The 20,144-nt window shown below is 44.8% G+C and overlaps 1 protein-coding gene across 5 annotated transcripts in view; it reads right to left on the reverse strand.

Annotated features, from left to right (window-relative positions):
• LOC112544843 (protein phosphatase PTC7 homolog) overlaps positions 1–20,144 on the reverse strand; it is a 95,442-nt gene that overhangs the window by 37,980 nt on the left and 37,318 nt on the right. For 3 of the 5 annotated variants that reach the window (XR_012898731.1, XM_075914699.1, XM_075914697.1), the window contains exons 3-4: positions 5,806–6,004; positions 1,117–1,240 (exon numbers count right to left, since the gene is read on the reverse strand). Coding sequence is in view for 4 of the 5 variants with exons in the window: in XM_075914699.1 (XP_075770814.1) it covers positions 1,117–1,240; positions 5,806–6,004 (323 nt within the window). In the remaining variant the exon portion in view is untranslated. The remainder of the gene's footprint in view (positions 1–1,116; positions 1,241–5,805; positions 6,005–20,144) is intronic. The other 2 variants (XM_075914700.1, XM_075914698.1) reach the window with 1 other exon arrangement.

A 20,144-nucleotide genomic window follows, 5' to 3' on the forward strand; every position in this document is an offset into this window, starting at 1 on the left:
TCTAAACCTCCCCTGCTGCACTTTAAGCCCATTACTCCTTGTCCTGTCCTCAGAAACAAAGAGGAACAAATTTTCTACAAAGAGGAACAAATTTTCTACAAATTTTCAAACAAAGAAGAACTAGGGGTCACGAAATGAAATTAATAGGCAGCAGGTTTAAAACAAACAAAAGGAAGTTTTTCTTCACTCAGCGCACAACCTGTGGAACTCCTTGCCAGAGGATGCAGTGAAGGCTAGAACTTTAACAGGGTTCAAAAAAGAGCTAGATAGATTCATGGAGGTTAGATCCATCAGTGGCTATTAGCCAGGATGGGTAGGAATGGTGTTCCTGGCCTCTGTTTGTCTGGAAATGGATGACAGGGGAGGGATCACGTGATGATAACCTGTTGTGTTCCCTTTCTCTGGGGCATCTGGTATTGGCCACTGTCAGCAGACAGGATACTGGGCTAGATGGACCTTTGGTTGGACCCAGTATGACCGTTCTTACGGTTGTTTAACATTTTTTTCCTCACAGTACCCATTAAGCAAATTACACAAGACATTATAAAACTCTTGTCTACAGCATGCCCAATCTCGACTAAGAATATGAGGTTTTAAAAAACAAAAACCTAACCAAGCCATAGCTTTAGATTGAAACAAGGCCTTTCAGATTTTAATGCTGTTCAGAAAAAAAGGAGGAAAGATGAGAAATTTCAAGCAAGTGTTCTGAAAATTCTTTGAGCATCTCCAAGTCACTCTGTCTACAAGGCAGCCACTTAGGATCTTATCCCTGAGATAGAGAGATAATCAGCAGACAAGCCTCTCTTGAAACCAAAATATGAAATGATACTGAAAAGTTAGTAAGGAAAAAATAGCTTCCTCAAAGACGCTCAGACAGGCGGATACTAATTTGTATACCACATTTTCTTCTTTTAGAGCTGAATTATATTGTATTTTCAAGCTCAACAATTATGTCACCCAAGATAAAGTTGTTTAATACAATAGAGTACTCATTCGATAGTTACATACAAAAGCTGCTCTTGGATCATTTAAGAGAAAGTAATTTTTGCCTATTATTCGTATTACAGATGAGTTACGGGAATGAAATTCAACTGCACACACTTCATTTTCAGTTACCTTCAGCTTTTTTAGTTCCTGCAGAATCATATAGTCAGGCATGTTGTCAAAAAGTCCATCTGTTGCTGTCAGAATAATGTCTCCTAGCTGAACATCAAAAGTAGTACTGTCAGCAGCATCCGGGCTGTGAAGATAACACCACCATGTCAAAGAAATGGACACTAGCTTATGCTAATGGTACCAAACCTTGTTCAACTACAGCATGAATAGGTTTCGCAAATCACTGGTGTTATTAAATTATTTTCTGGAAAAATACAGCCAGAATAACAGAAGTATGATCACAAACAGGGAGCATCAGAAACACCACACCATAGAATTGCACTGAAAATGCCTGATTAGGACAATTCTTCAGTTTAATATATTTTGTAAATATGTCTTTGTTGTAACCATTAGGAAGTACTGCAGTTTGTTGAGGTTTTCTTCTCACTCCCACTTAAATATGTAGAACGGGCTATAACTAAAAGGGTAATTTACCATTGAAATGGCAAGCCTGCTTACTGGATAATGAAGCACCTTTTATTGTGAAGGATCCCAAAGTATTTCAGATATCTGGGTACATCATCACTAACAATGGGCAGTAGCCGGATGGTTCAGTGGTATATAATATAGAGAAGGAAGTATTTATTTTGGTATAGACAAGATCTTCCTGGGAGATTTTAGGATAAAAACGACATAGCATACCATTACTAGAAGGATGCAGGGCTGTAATTTGAACTTGCAGTTTCAGAAAGGTTAGTATTTCAAACTAGACTTTTAGATCACTTGACTCTTTCCCCGGATAGAACCAATTTAACATTAAGCTTAGTCGATAGAAGAAAGATACTAATATTTATTCTCACGTTTAGGCTACGTCTAGACTGCAGGCTTCTTTCGGAAGACGCTTTTCCGGAAGAGATCTTCCAGAAAAACTTCTTTCGAAAGAGAGCGTCCACACAGCAAAAGCGCATTGAAAAAAGCAATCTTTTTTGAAAGCATCCAATCAATGTGGACGCTATCTATCTCGCATTTAAGTTGTGATTACTATGGATGGAGTGGCCGCCAGGGCACCTGTGCTTTTTCCTGGAGGACTCTTCTTTCGGGAAAAAAACCCTCTTCCCCGTCCACACACCCCTTTTTCCAAAATAGCTCTTTCAGAAAAAGGCTTCTTTGTTGTAGAAAGAGGTTTACCACGGTCGGAAAACCCCCTGCATTCTTCCGACTTTGTGTTGAAAGAACACAATTGCAGTGTGGACGTAAGTGTATTTTTACTGGAAAAAACGGCCGTTTTTTCCGGAAAAAACTCTGCAATGTAGACATAACATTAATTGCAAAGGTAATTAAGGGTAAGAGTGCAAGAGACTTAGTGAACTGATACAACCATGAGTCAGAGTGGAAGTGTGGGCATTTTAAAACTGATTCATCTCACACTTTCCTTATTCCATGGTGACTCAGTCTTTGTTTTTCTAATTTCCAAGAATGTTATTCTGACAACTCTTTTTGTGCTACTTTTATCTTTTCGCCCAATGGACTGTACTTTTGAAGATACCTAGATCTCACTCAAGAAATAGAACTATTTACAGTTATTGTGCAATAAAGAGTGGATTTTTAAAGTGCAAGGATTTCAAACTCCTATGACAGCTTTCCTCTCTTCACTCTTTGTATACTTTCCTACAATTAAAACTATACAGTAGTTGGCACTACTCCCAAACATCCTCAAAATAACTTTTTTGGTATTAAAAAATCATAAAGCCCAAACTTTGCCCCATTTGGAGTCTACAACCTCAGAACAAGGACTTGGGATTCATACTGCATTCCCTGGACACAGCTCTGTCACTTTCTATATTCAGGATTTATTTATTTATTTTTTTAAAAAAAGAGCACTTTAATGAGTCTATAATCTTTGACTTAAGAAATTTAACTTGTACAATGTTTAAATAAAAATACCACCAAACCAGTCAAGAAAAAGCATTTCCTTTATTCTATTACAAAAACAGCCCAAAAGCAGACAGACATTAGACAAGGAGACATACCTTGCACTTTTAGATTTCACTAGTGAGGTGTCATTTTTCTAAACTAATGAATAATCATCTCTGAAATACATATTGCTTTGAAGTCATGTCCTCTGCTTTGAAATTACTAGTTTCTATTGGCTAGGGTATACTTCTATAGCACAGTGGCGTAGCAAGGGGGGGGGGGGACAGTTGCCCCCGGGCGCCATGCAGCGGGGGGGGCGCCAATTTAGCCGCCAAAAGTTATGTTGACAGCCAGACAGTGGAGGGAAGGACGGCACTAGGACCCCGCGGGCGCCAGCTGCTTCCACACCTGCAGGAAATCGAAAATGAGTGCGAACCCCCCCATGCGGGTGGGCTCACAGGGCGGGGGTTCAGGCTGAGCAGGTGCAGAATGCAGCTGGCGCACAGGCCTCATCTGCGACTACAACCCCCATTGGGCCACAGCGGCTGGGTCTTCGCCTGTAGCTCACCCCTCCAAGAAACCGCAGCCGCCAATTGGCCAGCGGGCACGTCAGTCTGGCTGGAAGCAGAACAGCCCCATGCGCCGGAGGGAGCCCCACATGGCGGCAGAACAGGCAAGGGGGGGATCCAGCTGGGGGCGGTTCTTTTTTGAAATGTACATTCTTATTTTTGCTGACTTAGAAATAAACATCAAATACATAAGTAACAAATGATGGGGGGGGGGGGGGGGGGGGGCGGCGCAAAATTTGCCTTTGCCCCCAGGCACATAACACCCTTGCTATACCACTGCTATAGCATTCCCATCTCTGAGCTCAATGTTCTGCCAAAATGGAGTTTTGATCATTTTGACTGAACACAGTGTGCTGCTGGAAACTTAGCTGTACTGAAATGCAAGCTGCAATCACACACTTCCCTGTTCTGTTCCTCAAGTATTCACTACCTCACTGCCCGGCTATGTATGTTAGTGTATTCCTAATCAGTCCCAAACGATGCATGGGGGTTAGGAAGGACAACTTGCAATAAGATAAGGCACTATTCCAATATACAACAACCTGAACACACTATATTTGACTTAAATCAAATGAAAAAAAGTGTTATACATTAGGCCAGCTTTGCTTGCTAGCTAGTAGGGTTATAATACACAGTGCACTATGTCCATCTTTAATTTTCATCTCACTGCAGATATGTTGTAGCCAGATGCCTGGCAGCTACTTTTATATGCTTCAGTATTTTTCCAGATAATGGCATCATATGTACTTTACATAAGTTCCATCAAGTAATGCTCACCGTTTAGCAAAAAAGCTTTAAGACATAAAATATTTTATGCTACTGCCCCTGATCCTATTACTTTTACTTAGTTCAAAAAAAGAGAAAGAGATCATGCACCAAATATTGACTCATTAGTAGGCCAAAATATTAACTTGCATTTAAAGCTCCTACAAATGCTGCCAAATAAAGAGGCAGCAGCTAAAAGTTATTTGTGTTGCAAGAATGTTAAGAGCTCAACTTAAACCACAGAAGCAATGGATTTTATCATGAAGGTTACAACCTTAATTCTCCTGTTGTGTCCAGATATTGCAGCACATGACAGGTGAAGTCATTTCTAGGACCTAGACCTTAAGTGGAGACATGTGTGTACAGAAAGAGGTATATTTGTATTTTCATCAGAAAAGTTAATAAGCAAGTCCCCTTGAGGATATCGAAACACTTAATACTCAGTGTGCACCTAACCTTACAGAAAGGAATCACCTGCATGTAATCAGATCACTCTTACTCTGAGCAGAGATTAGGCCGGGGTGGGCAATAATTTTTGATTGGGGTTGGGGCACTCCAAGATTTGGAAAGTGGTCAAGGGCAGGGGCTGCACTCTTCATGATATTAATGGAAGAGGTGCGGGTGCAGAAGGGAACTTGGCGTAAGGGATTGAGGTGCAGGAGGGGTGTGGGGTATGGGAGGGAGTTTGGGTGAAGTACGCAGTTGTGAACTGGGGCATGGGACTGGGGTGCAGGGTCTGGGAGGGGGTATGGGTTCAGCTTATGGAGGGTAGGGGCAGGAGTGGGGGACAGAGGTTTGGGGGGAGGGAGGGGCTGGGGTGCAAGAGGCAGGCTCTGGCCAGGAGACTTAGCTGGGTGACTCCCAGCCAGCAGCCCAGCACATTTCTCAGGCAGCCTCCCTGCCTGCCCGCACCTGCACAGTCTGCAAGGGCCACGTACATCTGCAAATAGGAGTGAGGAAGAGGTGCTTTGTGTGCTGCCTGTTGTTCAAACAGGCAGCTCTCATTGGCTAGAAACTGGCCGATGGGATTGTGCTGGGGGCAGCACATGAAGCCTCTCCACCCTCTCCCCAGCTCACAGCAGTGAAACACAAATGGCCTGGCAGCTGCTTTTCTGAGCAGCATGCAGGGGCAGGTGGGGCAAGCAGGGAGTCTTCCTGAGGCTCCCAGCTGCATCCGCGGGCCGGATCTGGTGGCTTGGCTGGCCAAATCTGGCCCACAGACCGTATTTTGCCCAGCCCTGGATTAGGCCGTGGCAACAGCCTACAGTGTATGGTAAATTTAGGTCTGTGAAATATTTAGACTAGGTTGAAGACAAGCTGGTGGGGAAGGGGATTCACCTTTCAAATAGAATTATTATTAAAAGCCCATATGCTAAGTTTCAGTATAAAGACCAGAAGCATGTATCCTTTGAAGACAATCTCAAGTTCTTGATCCATGTTTCTGATTAATTCCCCATCTCACCTATCACTTAAGACGACTCCCTCTGCTTCTGGTGGAGCTATTGACAGCTGGAATGGAGTGTTGAAGTAATGCTGCTGTTCATCAGACCGATGTACTATTTCTCCTCCTCTGACTAGTAAAAAACCAGAATCTCCTAAGTTTGCCGTATGTAAACGATGACTTGTTCTGTCCAGAACTACTATGCAAGCTGTACTGCTTCCTAGAAAAAAATTAACTCTATTAACTCAAGATCACCATATAGATTACAAAATCTATTCTTCACTAGATTTTCTTCTTAGACCAGCTGTTCAAATACCTATCATTGTTGGGGGGAAAAAAAAACCCACCACAACCCAACAACCTGCACCCGCCCCCCCCCCCCCCCCCCCCCCACAGAATTCCTGTTAATACAAAGTGAATATGCATTAAGAGTAGGAACAAAGTACTGAGATTTCTGCAATTGTTTCCACTCCTAGCTACAGATTTATTTGTACAAAATTTACTTATCTGGCTTTGATTTCTCTCATTACATTGTGTGCTATATTCCAATACATTTCCATCATTTAGGTGTTGGTATGTAAGAATAGTCTCCTATAGGAGAAACTAGATTGAATAATGAAACCATGATTAGTGTGATGCTATTGATAGTATTTTGTAAACAGATGCCTGAGGTACATCCTTCACATCAAATGGTAAGACTTTGTCACAAATGAGGAGCTTTGGAACAGAGCAGGACAAAAATCACTTGACGATCAAATCAAGAGACGAAAGTGGGGATGGCTAGGTCACACTCTCAGAAAAACCATCATCCAGCATAGTCTGTCAAGCTCTCACATGGAACCAGCAAGGAAAACGTCAAAGAGGAAGACCTCGGACAACGTGGAGAAGATCTACTGAGATTGAAGGACAACAACCGGGGTACTCCTGGAGTTAGCTAGAAGTTTTGTCTCAAGACAGAGTGAAGTGGAGGAGACGTGTAGATGACCTATGCTCCACTTGGAGTACAAGGGTTTAAGAAGACACCAGTGGTGGGTAAACATTGTTTACCGTTGGCCATGTGCAGGGTTGCCAGATTCTGCTGGTTTCATTCCATGTAGGCTTTTTTCCCTACTGCTATTATTAAAGGTGACATGCATGTAAAGCAAGGGCACATGAAGTGAGGTGCATGCCGATTGCACACTGCATATAGCAGTACTTTGGATGCAGAGGGAGTGAATGGCTCACAATGTTATCAGCACACCCTGCAAATTCTAGGTACACAAACACAGTTAGCAGAACTACCCTATCTCAGGAGACCATATTGGTTATAGCAACCTTGCGACCCACTGAGATCAAGGAGCTCACTAGCCTAGGGTGCCCATTGCTGACCTACACTATGCTAGGTGGTGGTGTCTGTATGCTTTCATTCACAGCTAAAAATAATTGGCATAGAGTAAATAGATTATCTGGTGACCACTTTCATTATTGTTCCACTATTGGTGGCAGAACAAACATGCTCCTTTAAAGACAAAAAACTTTGAAAGACTGGCTCCAAAGGAGGCCTGATTAATAAACCATACAATGTAATTCATTCAGAAGTAAGTGCATTGCTTTAGAGCTTGAGAAATTAGCTCCAATATTTAAACAAATACCTGCAGGCACTGTTTGCTGCTTAGACACTTTATAGCTGGCTGACCAACATCCCAACAACTGGAAAGTTTTGATAACAGCATATGCCAAGTTTTTAATTAGGACTATCAGAAGTTCATTCAAACATCATCACTTGTTCTGTAACTAATATTACTAATATTTCATAGACTCATAGACTCATAGACTTTAAGGTCAGAAGGGACCATTATGATCATCTAGTCTGACCCCCTGCACAGTGCAGGCCACAAAATCTCACCCACCCCTCCTAGAATAATCCTCTCACCTATATCTCAGATATTGAAGCCTTCAAATACTTTGAAGACCCCAAGATGCAGAGAATCCTCCAGCTGTGATCTGTACCCCATGCTACAGAGGAAGGCGAAAAACCTCCAGGGCCTCTGCCAATCTACCCTGGAGGAAAATTCCTTCCCGACCCCAAATATGGCGATCAGCTAAACCCTGAGCATGTGGGCAAGACTCATCAGCCAAACACCCAGAAAGTTCTCTGTAGTAACTCCTATCATCCCTCCATTGACCTATTTCCCACTGATAATGAATGGTCAATTAGTTACCAAGATCATGTTATCTCATTAACCATCCCCTTCATAAACCCATCTAGTTTAATCTTGAAACCAGATAGATCTTTTGCCCCACTACTTCCCTTGGAAGGCCGTTCCAGAACCTCACTCCTCTAATGGTTAGAAACCTTCATCTAATCTCAAGTCTAAACTTCCTACTAGCCAGCTTATATCCATTTGTTCTTGTGTCCACATTGGTATTAAACTTAAATAATTCCTCTCCCTTCCTGGTATTTATCCCTCTAATATATTTAAACAGTGCAATCATGTCCCCCCTCAGCCTTCTTTTGGTTAAGGTAAACAAGCCAAGCTCCTTGAGTCTCCTTTCATAAGACAGGTTTTCCATTCCTCGGATCATCCTAGTGGCCCTTCTTTGTACCTGTTCCAGTTTGAATTCATCCTTCTTAAACATGGGAGACCAGAACTGCACACAGTATTCCAAATGGGGTCTCACCAATGCCTTGTATAATGGCACTAACACCTCCTTATCCCTACTGGAAATACCTCGCCTAATACATCCCAAGATCGTATTAGCCTTTTTCACGGCCATGTCACAATGGCGGCTCATAGTCATTCTGTAATCAACCAGGACTCCGAGGTCCTTCTCCTCCTCCGTTACTTCCAACTGATGTGTCCCCAGCTTATAACTAAAACTCTTGTTATTAATCCCTAAATGCATAACCTTACACTTCTCACTATTAAATTTCATCCTATTGCTATCACTCCAATTTCCAAGATCATCCAGATCTTTCTGTATGATATCCCGATCCTTTTCTGAATTGGCAATAGCTCCCAACTTTGTGTCATCCGCAAATTTTATTAGGACACTTCCACTTTTGGTGCCAAGATCAGCAATAAAAAGATTAAATAAAATTGGCCCCAAAACTGATCCCTGAGGAACTCCGCTAGTAACCTTCCTCCAACCTGACAGTTCACCTTTCAGTATGACCCGTTGTAGTCTCCCCTTTAACCAGTTGCTTATCCACCTCTCAACTTTCATATTAATCCCTATCTTTTCCAATTAAACCAATAATTCCCCATGTGGTACTGTATCAAATGCCTTACTAAAGTCGAGGTAGATTAGATCCACTGCATTTCCTTTATCTAAAAAATCTGTTACTTACTCAAAAAAGGAGATCAGGTTGGTTTGGCACGATCTACCTTTTGTAAAACCATGTTGTAATTTGTCCCAATTGCCATTAGCCTCAATGTCTCTAACTACTTTCTCCTTCAAAATTTTTCCCAGGATCTTACATACTACAGATGTCAAACTAACAGGCCTACAGTTACCCGGGTCGCTTTTTTTCCCTTTCTTAAAAATTGGAACTATATTAGCAATTCTCCAGTCAAATGGTACAACCCCTGAGTTTAGAGATTTATTAAAAATTTTTGCTAATGGACTTGTAAGTTCATGTGCCAGTTCCTTTAATATTCTTGGATGAAGACCATCTGGGCCCCCCGATTTACTCCCATTAAGCTGTTCGAGTTTGGCTTTCACCTCAGATATGGTAATATCTACCTCCTTATCCTCAGTCCCATTTGTTAACTTACCATTATCCCGAAGATCTTCATTAGCCTCATTAAAGACTGAAGCAAAGTATTTGTTCAAATATTGGGCCATTCCTAGATTATCCTTAACCTCCACTCCATCCTTAGTAATTAGTGGTCCTACTTCTTCTTTTTTTGTTTTTTTCCTATTTATATGGCTAGAAAACCTTTTACTATTGGTTTTAATTCCCTTTGCAAGGTCCAACTCTACCTGGGTTTGTCTACACTACCCTCCTAATTCGAAATAGGAGGGTAATGTAGTCATACCGCAATTGCAAATGAAGCCCGGGATTTGAATTTCCCGGGCTTCATTTGCATAAAGCCGGCCGGCGCCATTTTTAAATGCCGGCAGTTCGAACCCCGTGCCGTGTGGCTACACGCGGCACAGAGTAGCTAGTTCGGATTAGGCTTCCTAATCCGAACTAGCTGTACTCCTCATTCCACGAGGAGTACAGCTAGTTCGGATTAGGAAGCCTAATCCGAACTAGCTACTCCGTGCTGCGTGTAGCCGCGCGGCACGGGGTTCGAACTGCCGGCATTTAAAAATGGCGCCGGCCGGCTTTATGCAAATGAAGCCCGGGAAATTCAAATCCCGGGCTTCATTTGCAATTGCGGTATGACTACATTACCCTCCTATTTCGAATTAGGAGGGTAGTGTAGACATACCCCCTGACTTTTAGCCTTTCTCACTTTATCCCTACATGCTCTAACCTCAATAAGTCAGCTTTCTTTACTGATCCCTCCCATTTTCCAATCCTTATATGCTTTCTGCTTTTTCTTAATCACCTCTCTGAGATGCTTGCTCATCCAGCTTGGTCTAACACACCTGCCTATAATTTTTTTCCCTTTTCTAGGGATACAGGCTTCTGACAGCTTCTGCAACTTTAACTTAAAATAATTCCAGGCCTCCTCCACTTTAAGAGCCATAATTTCTTCAGTCCAATCAACTTCCCTAACGAATTTCCTTAATTTACTAAAGTTAGCCCTTTTGAAATCAAAAACCCTAGTCTCAGATTTATTTTTGTTTATCCTTCCATTTAATTTAAACTGAATTAGCTCATGATCGCTCGAGCCAAGGTTGTCTCCTACAACCATTTCATCTATGAGGTCCTCGCTACTCACCAAAACCAAATCTAAAATAGCATCCCCCCTTGTTGGTTCAGCAACTACTTGATGAAGGAATTCATCAGCTATCACATCTAGGAAAATCTGAGCCCTATTACTATTACTAGCACTTGTTCTCCAGTCTATATCTGGAAAGTTGAAATCTCCCATGATTACACAGTTTCCATGAGTATTTACTTCATTAAAAACATTAAAGAGGTCTCTATCCATATCCAAATTGGATCCTGGTGGTCTATAACACACCCCAAGCACTATCCCAGGGGAGGATCTGATAGTTTTCTTCCCCAGTATTTATCTCTGGAGATCTTAAAAGTTATCTTGGTTTTGGTACACTGGGTTACTACTAAATTTCTTGTAAACACGTTTCTAATTACCATTCTAGATGGATTAACATGTAGAGTAAGGAAGGGAGGAATTCTATTTATGTCTGAGGGCACTGTGGCGTTTTCATTCATTCCAATCTAGCATCTTTAAAAAAGGGAAGGAGGACAATCCAGGGAACTACAGACCAGGCAGCCATACCTCAGTCCCCAGAAAAGTCATCCTCAAGGAATCCATTTTGAAGCACTTGGAAGAGGGGAAAGTGATCAGGAATAGTCAACATGGATTCACGAAGGGCAAGTCGTGCCTGACCAATCTGATTAGCTTCTATGATTAGGTAACTGGCTCTGTGGACATGGGAAAGTCAGTGGATGTGATATACCTTGACTTTAGCAAAGCTTTTGATTCGGTCTCCCACAATATTCTTCCCAGCAAGTTAAGGGAACATGGATTGGATACATGGACTGTGAAATGGATAGAAAGCTGGTTAGACGGTCGAGCCCAACGGGTAGTGATCAACGGCTCGATGTCAAGATGGCGGTCGGTTTCTAGCGGAGTGCCCCAAGGTTCGGGTCTAGGACTGGTTTTGTTCAATATCTTTATTAATGACCTGGATGAGGGGATGGATTGCACCCTCAGCAAGTTTGCAGATGACACTAAGCTAGGGGGAGAGGTAGATACGCTTGAGGGCAGAGATAGGGTCCAGAGTGACTTAGACAAATTGGAGGATTGGGCCACAAGAAATCTGATGAAGTTCAACAACGACAAGTGTAGAGTCCTGAACTTGGGACAGAAGAATCCCAAGCATTGTTACAGGCTGGGGACTAACCAGCTAAGTAGTAGTTCTACAGAAAAGGACCTGGGGGTTACAGTGGATGAGAAGCTGGATATGAGTCAACAGGGTGCCCTTGTAGCCAAGAAGGCTAATGGCATATTAGGGTGCATTAGGAAGAGCATTGCCAGCAGATCCAGAGATGTCATTATTCCCCTTTATTCGGCTCTTGTGAGGCCACATCTGGAGTATTGCGTCCAGTTCTGGGCCCCCCACTACAAAAAGGATGTGGACGCATTGGAGAGGGTCCAGTGGAGGGCAACCAGAATGATTAGGGGGCTGGAGCATATGACCTATGAGAGGCTGAGGGAGTTGGGTCTGTTTAGTCTGCAGAAGCGAAGAGTGAGGGGGGATTTGATAGCAGCCTTCAACTTCCTGAAGGGAGGTTCCAAAGAGGATGGAGAGAGGCTGTTCTCAGTAGTGACGGATGGCAGAACAAGGAGCAATGGTCTCAAGTTACAGTGGGAGACGCCTAGGTTGGATATTAGGAGAAACTATTTCACTAGGAGGGTGGGGAAGCACTGGAATGGGTTACCTAGGGAGGTGGTGGAATCTCCATCCCTAGAGGTTTTTAAGTCTCAGCTTGACAAAGCCCTGGCTAGGTTGATTTAAGTTGGGATTGGGCCTGCCTAGAGCAGGGGGAGCTCTATGATTCTAGGACTGGAGGCTGATGGTGACAGTAGAGAAACCACAGCAAATATTATATTGGAAAAAGGCCAACACTGTCCAGGTCCTTCATAGAGAAGTAAATACATTGAATTCAATAGACAGTAATTCTAACTAGAAAAACCAAATCTTTCTTCAACAGCTCTCTCACATTATTACAAACCATCTCCAATAGATTTTTTGATACCATACGTTAGAGGAAAAAAGATCAGAATCTTTCACTAGCGGCTCCAAGTTTCAAAACACAGCCGCATTTCATTCTTTTGTCTTAATAATAGATATTATTCAGAAAGAAAAAGGGTACTAGTCAGCATGGAACAGAAACACAGAACTAGTTCTGGAATAGGCTGGGGTAAGGTTGCTCACTGAAATAGGCACAAACCAAGAGAAAAAAAAACTAGCTGATCAATCCAATTTTTTACAAAAAGTTTGTCGGATGTTGGTGGACTGGGATGTGGTAGGTTGTTCCTGTGTTTATCTATGTTTCTGTTGCCTCTGTCTCCTCCTTAGATCATAGCTTCTCTGGGATGAGTACGATGAGGATGCTCTGCCCTGAGGTGTGAATTGTCTATTTAGTTTCTTCCTGGTTTGGGGAACATACATGCCCAGGGTCTTTAATGTTGCTCATGAGTCCTTGAGCGAATGTAGTAAGGCATCTGTGGTCATGGAAAAAAAGCTTTTGGCCTTCAAAGGGGCAATCCTCAACAGTGTTCTGGACCTCCCTAGGGAATCCTGAGAGGTGCAGCCAGGAGAGACACCACATGACTACCAACGTAGCTACAGTATAAGCTATGCTGAGGGATGCTTGCAGTGCCGTCTTAGCTATAAGGAAGCTTTTGGACTGGAAGGAAGCCTTACTATCGTCAGGTAGCCATTCAATACAATTTTTCATGGTCTGAAAATGGTGATATGTTAAACTTTGCTAACAGCGCCGCATAGTTAGCTATCCTGATCAGGAGGGAGGCAGATGAATATTATTTTCTGTCCAGAATGTCAAGCTTCTTCCACTCCTTGTTGTAGGGGGTGGATTTTTATTGCATTTGCTTGCATCTTTTGTTGGCTACATCAACGACCACAGAATTTGGTGCTGGGTACATGAATAAAAATTCAGCCCCTTTCACTGGGACATACTACTTCCTGTCAGCTCTTTCTGATGTTGGGGCGATAGAAGCTGGTGTTTGCCATAGGATTTTTGCTGGGTCCAATATGACCTCATTGACTGGCAGTGCAATCTTTGATGAAGGTGAGGCCTGTAATGTTGGTAAGTTTGTGCTGTGTCTCGGGCACCTCAACCAATGAGATGTCGAGGGTATTAGTCACCCTTTTTTAGAAGTCTTGAAAAGACTAAGTCACCCCCCACAGTTGGTGGAGGGGACATTATTGTCTTGTCAGGGGAAGACGACAAGATGTGCGAGGGAGGTAATGTATCCTCTCCCTGAGAGTTGTCCAAGTCCTCTATCTCCTCCTGTGTGATCTCAGATCTTGCAGGTGTAAGGGACCTGTGGGCCACTGTTGGAGGCCTAGGTGGCAGCATCAGTTGAGGTGCTGGTACTTGAGCCTTTAAGGTACTGAAAGTGTCCCATCCCTGCCAAGGTTGTGGGAGCGGGATGGGAGGGAGCCATGGAAAAGGCTGCCACATCTGGGGCTGAGCTATGTGCTGCAATAGCTGTATCTGTGCAGCTGACTTTGGTGATGAGTGTCGTGGGGAGAATGATTTCATCATCACTGTCGCTGGAAAAGGGGGGCACCAAGCTCAATAGCATGGCGAGCCTGCTCGTTCCCTCCAGTGTTGTTGTGGCGTTAGTATTGAATAAGGGTGTGCCTGGTACCAATGCTGTTGCTAGCTCCTGCTGGGTAGTCAATGGTCTTGGAGTGAAGGTCAGTACCACCGGTGCGGCAAGTTGTCCATGCGTTAGAGAGTCTGCCCATATCCTAGATGTAGACAGTACCAGGGAGACTTCTGTACTCGGGGCCAGTACCAAATTGGCCATTGTCCGTACCAGCGGTTCAGAGCACCTCCTGTCGGTGGTACCGTGAGGCAGTTTAGGTACTGTTTTCATTGGTACCGTCACTATCAGTACCAATGGCACAGTGGCGGTTTTCTTTGGGTTGGATGCCAGACTGCAGGGCGTGATTCTTTAGAAGACACTGCTCCTTGGGGTTTGTCCGTACCGGACTTCCCCAGTACCTGCGCATCCCCAGTAGCCTTCCCCTTTAGCGATGGAAGCTTACTTTGGGGAGATGATCTCTTCGTTGCCCTCTTTGCTGAGGGCGAAGAGTGTTTTCTTTTGACCATTTTCTTGGCTGGAACATCAGAGCCAAGGAGCCTTGTTGGGAAACTAACACAGCGAGGCACAGGCTATCCAATAAGTTTCTGGACTGCATTGGAGACAACTTTCTGTTTCAGAAGGTTGAAAAAGCTACCAGAGGAGAAGCTGTTCTGGATTTGGTTTTAACAAATAGGGAGGAACTAGTTGAGAACTTGAAAGTGGAAGACAGTATAGGGGACAGTGATCACGAAATAATAGAGTTCATGATCTTAAGGAAAGGTAGAAGGGAGACCAGCACAATTGAGGTTATGGATTTCAGGAAGGCAGATTTTGATAAGCTCAGAGAACTTGTAGGTAAGGTCCCATGGGAAGCAAGACTGAAGGGAAAAACAACTGAGGAGAGTTGGAAGTATTTCAAAGGGACGTTGTTAAGGGCCCAAAAGCAAACAATTCCGCTGTGTAGGAAAGATAGAAAATATGGCAAAAGACCAGCTTGGCTTAACAAGGAGATCTTGCATGATCTCAAAATAAAAAAGGAGTCATATAAAAAATGGAAACTAGGACAACTAACAAAGGATGAATATAGGCAAGCAACACGGGAATGCAGGGGCAAGATTAGAAAGGCAAAGGCACAAAATGAGATCAAACTAGCTACAGGCATAAAGGGGAACAAGAAGACCTTTTATAAATACATTAAAAGCAAGAGGAAGACCAAGGACAGGGTAGGCCCACTGCTTAGTGAGGAGGGAGAAGCAGTAACAGGAAACTTGGAAATGGCGGAGATGCTCAATGACTTCTTTGTTTCGGTCTTCACCGAGAAGTCTGGAGGTGTGCCTAACGTAGTGAATACAAACAGAGAGAGGGTAAGTTTAGAAGATAGGATACACAAAGAACAAGTTAAAAATCACTTAGGAAACTTAGATGTCAGCAAGTCACCAGATCCTGATGAAATGCATCCCAGGATACTCAAGGAGCTGATAGAGGAGGTATCTGAGCCTTTAGCTATGATCTTTGAAAAATCATGGCAGACAGGGGAGATTCCAGAAGACTGGAAAAGGGCAAATATTGTGCCCATCTATAAAAAGGGGAATAAGAACAACCCAGGAAACTACAGACCGGTCAGTTTAACGTCTGTCCCAGGGAAGATAATGGAGCAGGTAATTAAGGAAATCATATGCAAACACTTGGAAGGTAAGAAAGTGATAGGGAATAGCCAGCATGGGTTTGTGAAGAACAAGTCATGCCAAACTAATCTGATAGCTTTCTTTGATAAGATAACGAGCCTTGTGGATAAGGGAGAAGCGGTGGATGTCATATACCTAGACTTTAGTAAGGCATTTGATACGGTCTCGCATGATATTCTTATTGATAAACTAGGCAAATATAACTTAGATAGGGCCACGATAAGGTGGGTGCATAATTGGCTGGATAACCGTAGTCAGAGAGTTGTTGTTAATGGTTCTAAATCCTGCTGGAAAGGGATAACAAGTGGAGTTCCTCAAGGGTCTGTTTTGGGACCCGTACTGTTCAATATCTTCATCAATGATGTAGATATTGGGATAGAGAGTACGCTTATTAAGTTTGCAGATGATACCAAACTGGGTGGGGTTGCAACTTCTTTGGAGGATAGGGACATAATTCAAAATGACCTTAGCAAGTTAGAGAAATGGTCAGAGGTAAACAGGATGAGGTTTAATAAAGAGAAATGCAAAGTGCTCCACTTAGGAAGGAACAATCAGTTCCATACATACAAGATGGGAAGCGACTGTCTAGGAAGGAGCATGGCGGAAAGGGATCTAGGGGTCATAGTGGACCACAAGTTGAATATGAGCCAACAGTGTGATGCTGTTGCAAAAAAAGCAAATATGATTCTAGGTTGTATCAACAGGTGTGTTGTAAGCAAAACTCGTGAAGTCATTCTGCCGCTCTACTCTGCACTAGTTAGGCCTCAGCTGGAGTACTGTGTCCAGTTCTGGGCACCACATTTCAAGAAAGATGTGGAGAAATTGGAAAGGGTACAGAGAAGAGCGACAAGAATGATTAAAGGTTTAGAGAACATGACCTATGAAGCCAGGCTTCATGAACTGGGCTTGTTTAGTTTGGAAAAAAGAAGATTAAGGGGAGACATGATAGCGGTTTTCAAATATCTAAAAGGGTGTCACAAGGAGGAAGGCGAAAATTTGTTCCTCTTGGTTTCTGAGGACAGGACAAGGAGTAATGGGCTTAAAGTGCAGCAGGGGAGGTTTAGATTGGACATTAGGAAAAAATTCCTAACTGTCAGGGTGGTCAAATATTGGAATAAATTGCCAAGGGAGGTGGTGGAATCTCCCTCTCTGGAGATATTTAAGAACAGGTTAGATAGACATCTGTCAGGGATGGTGTAGACGGAGCTTGGTCCTGCCTTGAGGGCGGGGGGCTGGACTCGATGACCTCTCGAGGTCCCTTCCAGTCCTATTATTCTATGATTCTATATGATTCTATGAAGCCGCTGTTGGTGAGGTCTGGGCTGGGGAGGTTTGAGGTGCCGGTTCCAGGCTGGCCTCTCCACTTTTTCCATGGTGAGGAGCTTTAACTGGAGCTCTCTTGCCTTCAGTGATCTGGATGAGAGCTTCTTACAATGGTGGCAGCTCTTCAGTGAATGTTCCTGGCCCAAGCAACAGATACACTGGGCATGCCCATCTAAGAATGTTAAAACGCGATTATTTGGCTAATCGTATATCAACTATATGATTATTTGATAAGCGCCACTGTGCAGAGCCGCAGCGGGGGTAGTGCCAGAGGAACTGACTTGAGCGGGGACTGAGCAGTCCTGGCTTGTGCCAGCTCCAGAGCCACCGGTGCTACGGCGCTGCATTTTTTTGAGGAAGAGCAGACGTGCGCTTTTGGAAGCCCTATCTTCCTCCTCCCACATGGAAGAAGGGCTCTTCTGAAAGAGGGTTTTTTCCAAAATTTGGAAAAGTATAGACAGGCCAAATTTCAGAAAAGCCTCTTCTAAAAAAACTAATCGGAAAAAGGCACACAAATTGTGGAGCACAATTTGCATACCTTTTTCCGATAGATCATTGTAGTGTAGACATAGCCTATGTTATTTTGCAATAACATCGTTATTCCAAAATAACACTGCTGTGTAGATGCTGTGTGCTTCTTTGGACACCATGGCTTTTCCATTTTGTGCCATAGAGCCAGAGATGCCCCGGGGCATGTTCTGGCCCCACATGGCCATGCTGCAGTTTGTGCAGCAGTTGCTGCACGGTACCATGCTGCTCCTGCAGGAGCTCAACTCCGAGCTCAACGTGGAGTCCGTCTCCCTGAATGCGGTAGCTACGCTGTGGCAACTGTAGCCCACTGTGGAGAGGCGGTTCTGGAAGCTGGACACCAGTTCCGACTGGTGGGACTGGCTGGTGATGGAGCGGTGGGCTGACCAGCAGCGGCTCCAGAACTTCCACATGAGGAAGGAGACATTCCTCGAGCTGTGTGCCTAGCTCACCGCTGCCCTCCAGAGACAAGACACCCACCTGCAGCCCACCATCTCTGTGGAGAAGAGGGTCGCCATCACCCTTTGGAAGCTCACCACCCCGGACAGCTACCGGTTGGTGGGCAACCAGTTCGGCATGGGCAAGTCCACCGTCGGGGCCCTCCTCAAGCAGGTAAGGCCCTCTGGGGCTGCAGTCCCTGCACGGGAGATGGGAGAGTCCTGGCTGGGGGGGGTTCCGCCCCCTGGGAGGTTGTGCCATCCCGCCCTCATACAGCCCTGCTGCTCGGGGGAAAGCCTCATGGGGAGGCTCCTGGGGCGTTTGGGGGGGGGAGAGGGCATTGGAGGGGGGCAGGCACCTCTCAAGGGCTCATGCACCCCCCCCCATTCTCTGTGTGTTTTCTGTGTCCTTCTGCAGGTGGTGAGGGCCATCAACTCCATCCTGCTGAAGAGGGTCATCTGTCTGCGAGACCTGGACACGACCATGGCTGGATTCGTTCCCCAACTGCAGGGGAGCCATCGATGGGACTCACATCCCCATCTGAGCACCAGACCATCGAGTGGCCTACTTCATCAATCGCAAGGGCTACTTTTCAATGGTGCTGCAGGCCCTGGTCGGCCACCGTGGACACTTCACGGACATTTTGTGGGGTGGTCGGGCAGGGCACACGATGTCTGCATCTTTCGAAACTCCAGCCTGTTCTGCAGGCTGGAGGCAGGCACATTCTTCCCCCACCAGGAATTTGCGGTTGGGGATGTTCAGATGCCACTGTACGTCATGGGGGACACGGCATACCCCCTCATGGCATGGCTCATGAAGCCCTACACTGAACACCTGGACCCCAGCAGGGAACAATTTAATGCCCACCTGAACCAGGCCAGGAACCAGGTAAAGTGCGCCTTCGGCCGTCTCAAGGCGTGCTTCCGTTGCTTGCTCACCTGCTTCAACATGGGGGAGCACAACATCCCCGAGGTGGTCACAGCATGTTGTGTCCTCCACAACACTGTGGAGAAGAAGGGGGAGGCCTTCCTCCCATGGTGGGGCGCAGATGCCAGCCACGAGGGCCGTGCGTTTGAGCAGCCCCAGACAGCTGCCATCCGGCAGGCCCACCAGGCTGGGGTGCAAATCCGGGAGGCCCTGAGGGAGAGGTTCTTGCAAGCACCCCAGTAACTAGGCCCAGCGCCTCCTACCAAGGGGCCCCTGCCTTGCAGCCACATCCCATCCCCACCACAACCTCTCCATTCCCAATAAGAACATAAGAACGGCCGTAATGGGTTAGACCAAAGGTCCATCCAGCCCAGTACCCTGTCTGCCGACAGTAGCCAATACCAGATGCCCCAGAGAGAGGGAACACAACAGGTAATGATCAAGCAATCTCTCTCCTGCCATCCATCTCCACCCTCTGACAAACAGAGGCTAGGGACACCATTCCTTACCCATACTGGCTAATAGCCATTAATGGACTTAACCTCCATGAATTTATCTAGTTCTCTTTTAAACCCTGTAACAGTCCTAGCCTTCACAAGCTCCTCAGGCAAGGAGTTCCACAGATTGACTATGCGCTGTGTGAAGAACTTCTTCCTTTTTTTTCTTTTAAACCTGCTGCCCATTAGTTTCATTTGGTGGCCCCCTAGTTCTTATATTATGGGAACAAGTAAATAACTTTTCCTTATTCACTTTCTCCACACCACTCATGATTTTATAGACCTCTGTCATATCCCCCCTTAGTCTCCTCTTTTCCAAACGCAAAAGTCTCTTTAATCTCTCCACATATGGGACCCCTTCCAAACCCCTAATCATTTTAGTTGTCCTTCTCTGAACCTTTTCTAATGCCAGTATATCTTTTTTGAGATGAGGAGATCACATCTCCTCCTGCCATGAGGGCAGGGGACTGGACTCGATGACCTCTCGAGGTCCC

Source organism: Pelodiscus sinensis, unplaced genomic scaffold (genome assembly GCF_049634645.1).
Source record: "Pelodiscus sinensis isolate JC-2024 unplaced genomic scaffold, ASM4963464v1 ctg92, whole genome shotgun sequence".
Lineage (NCBI taxonomy): Eukaryota > Metazoa > Chordata > Testudines > Trionychidae > Pelodiscus > Pelodiscus sinensis.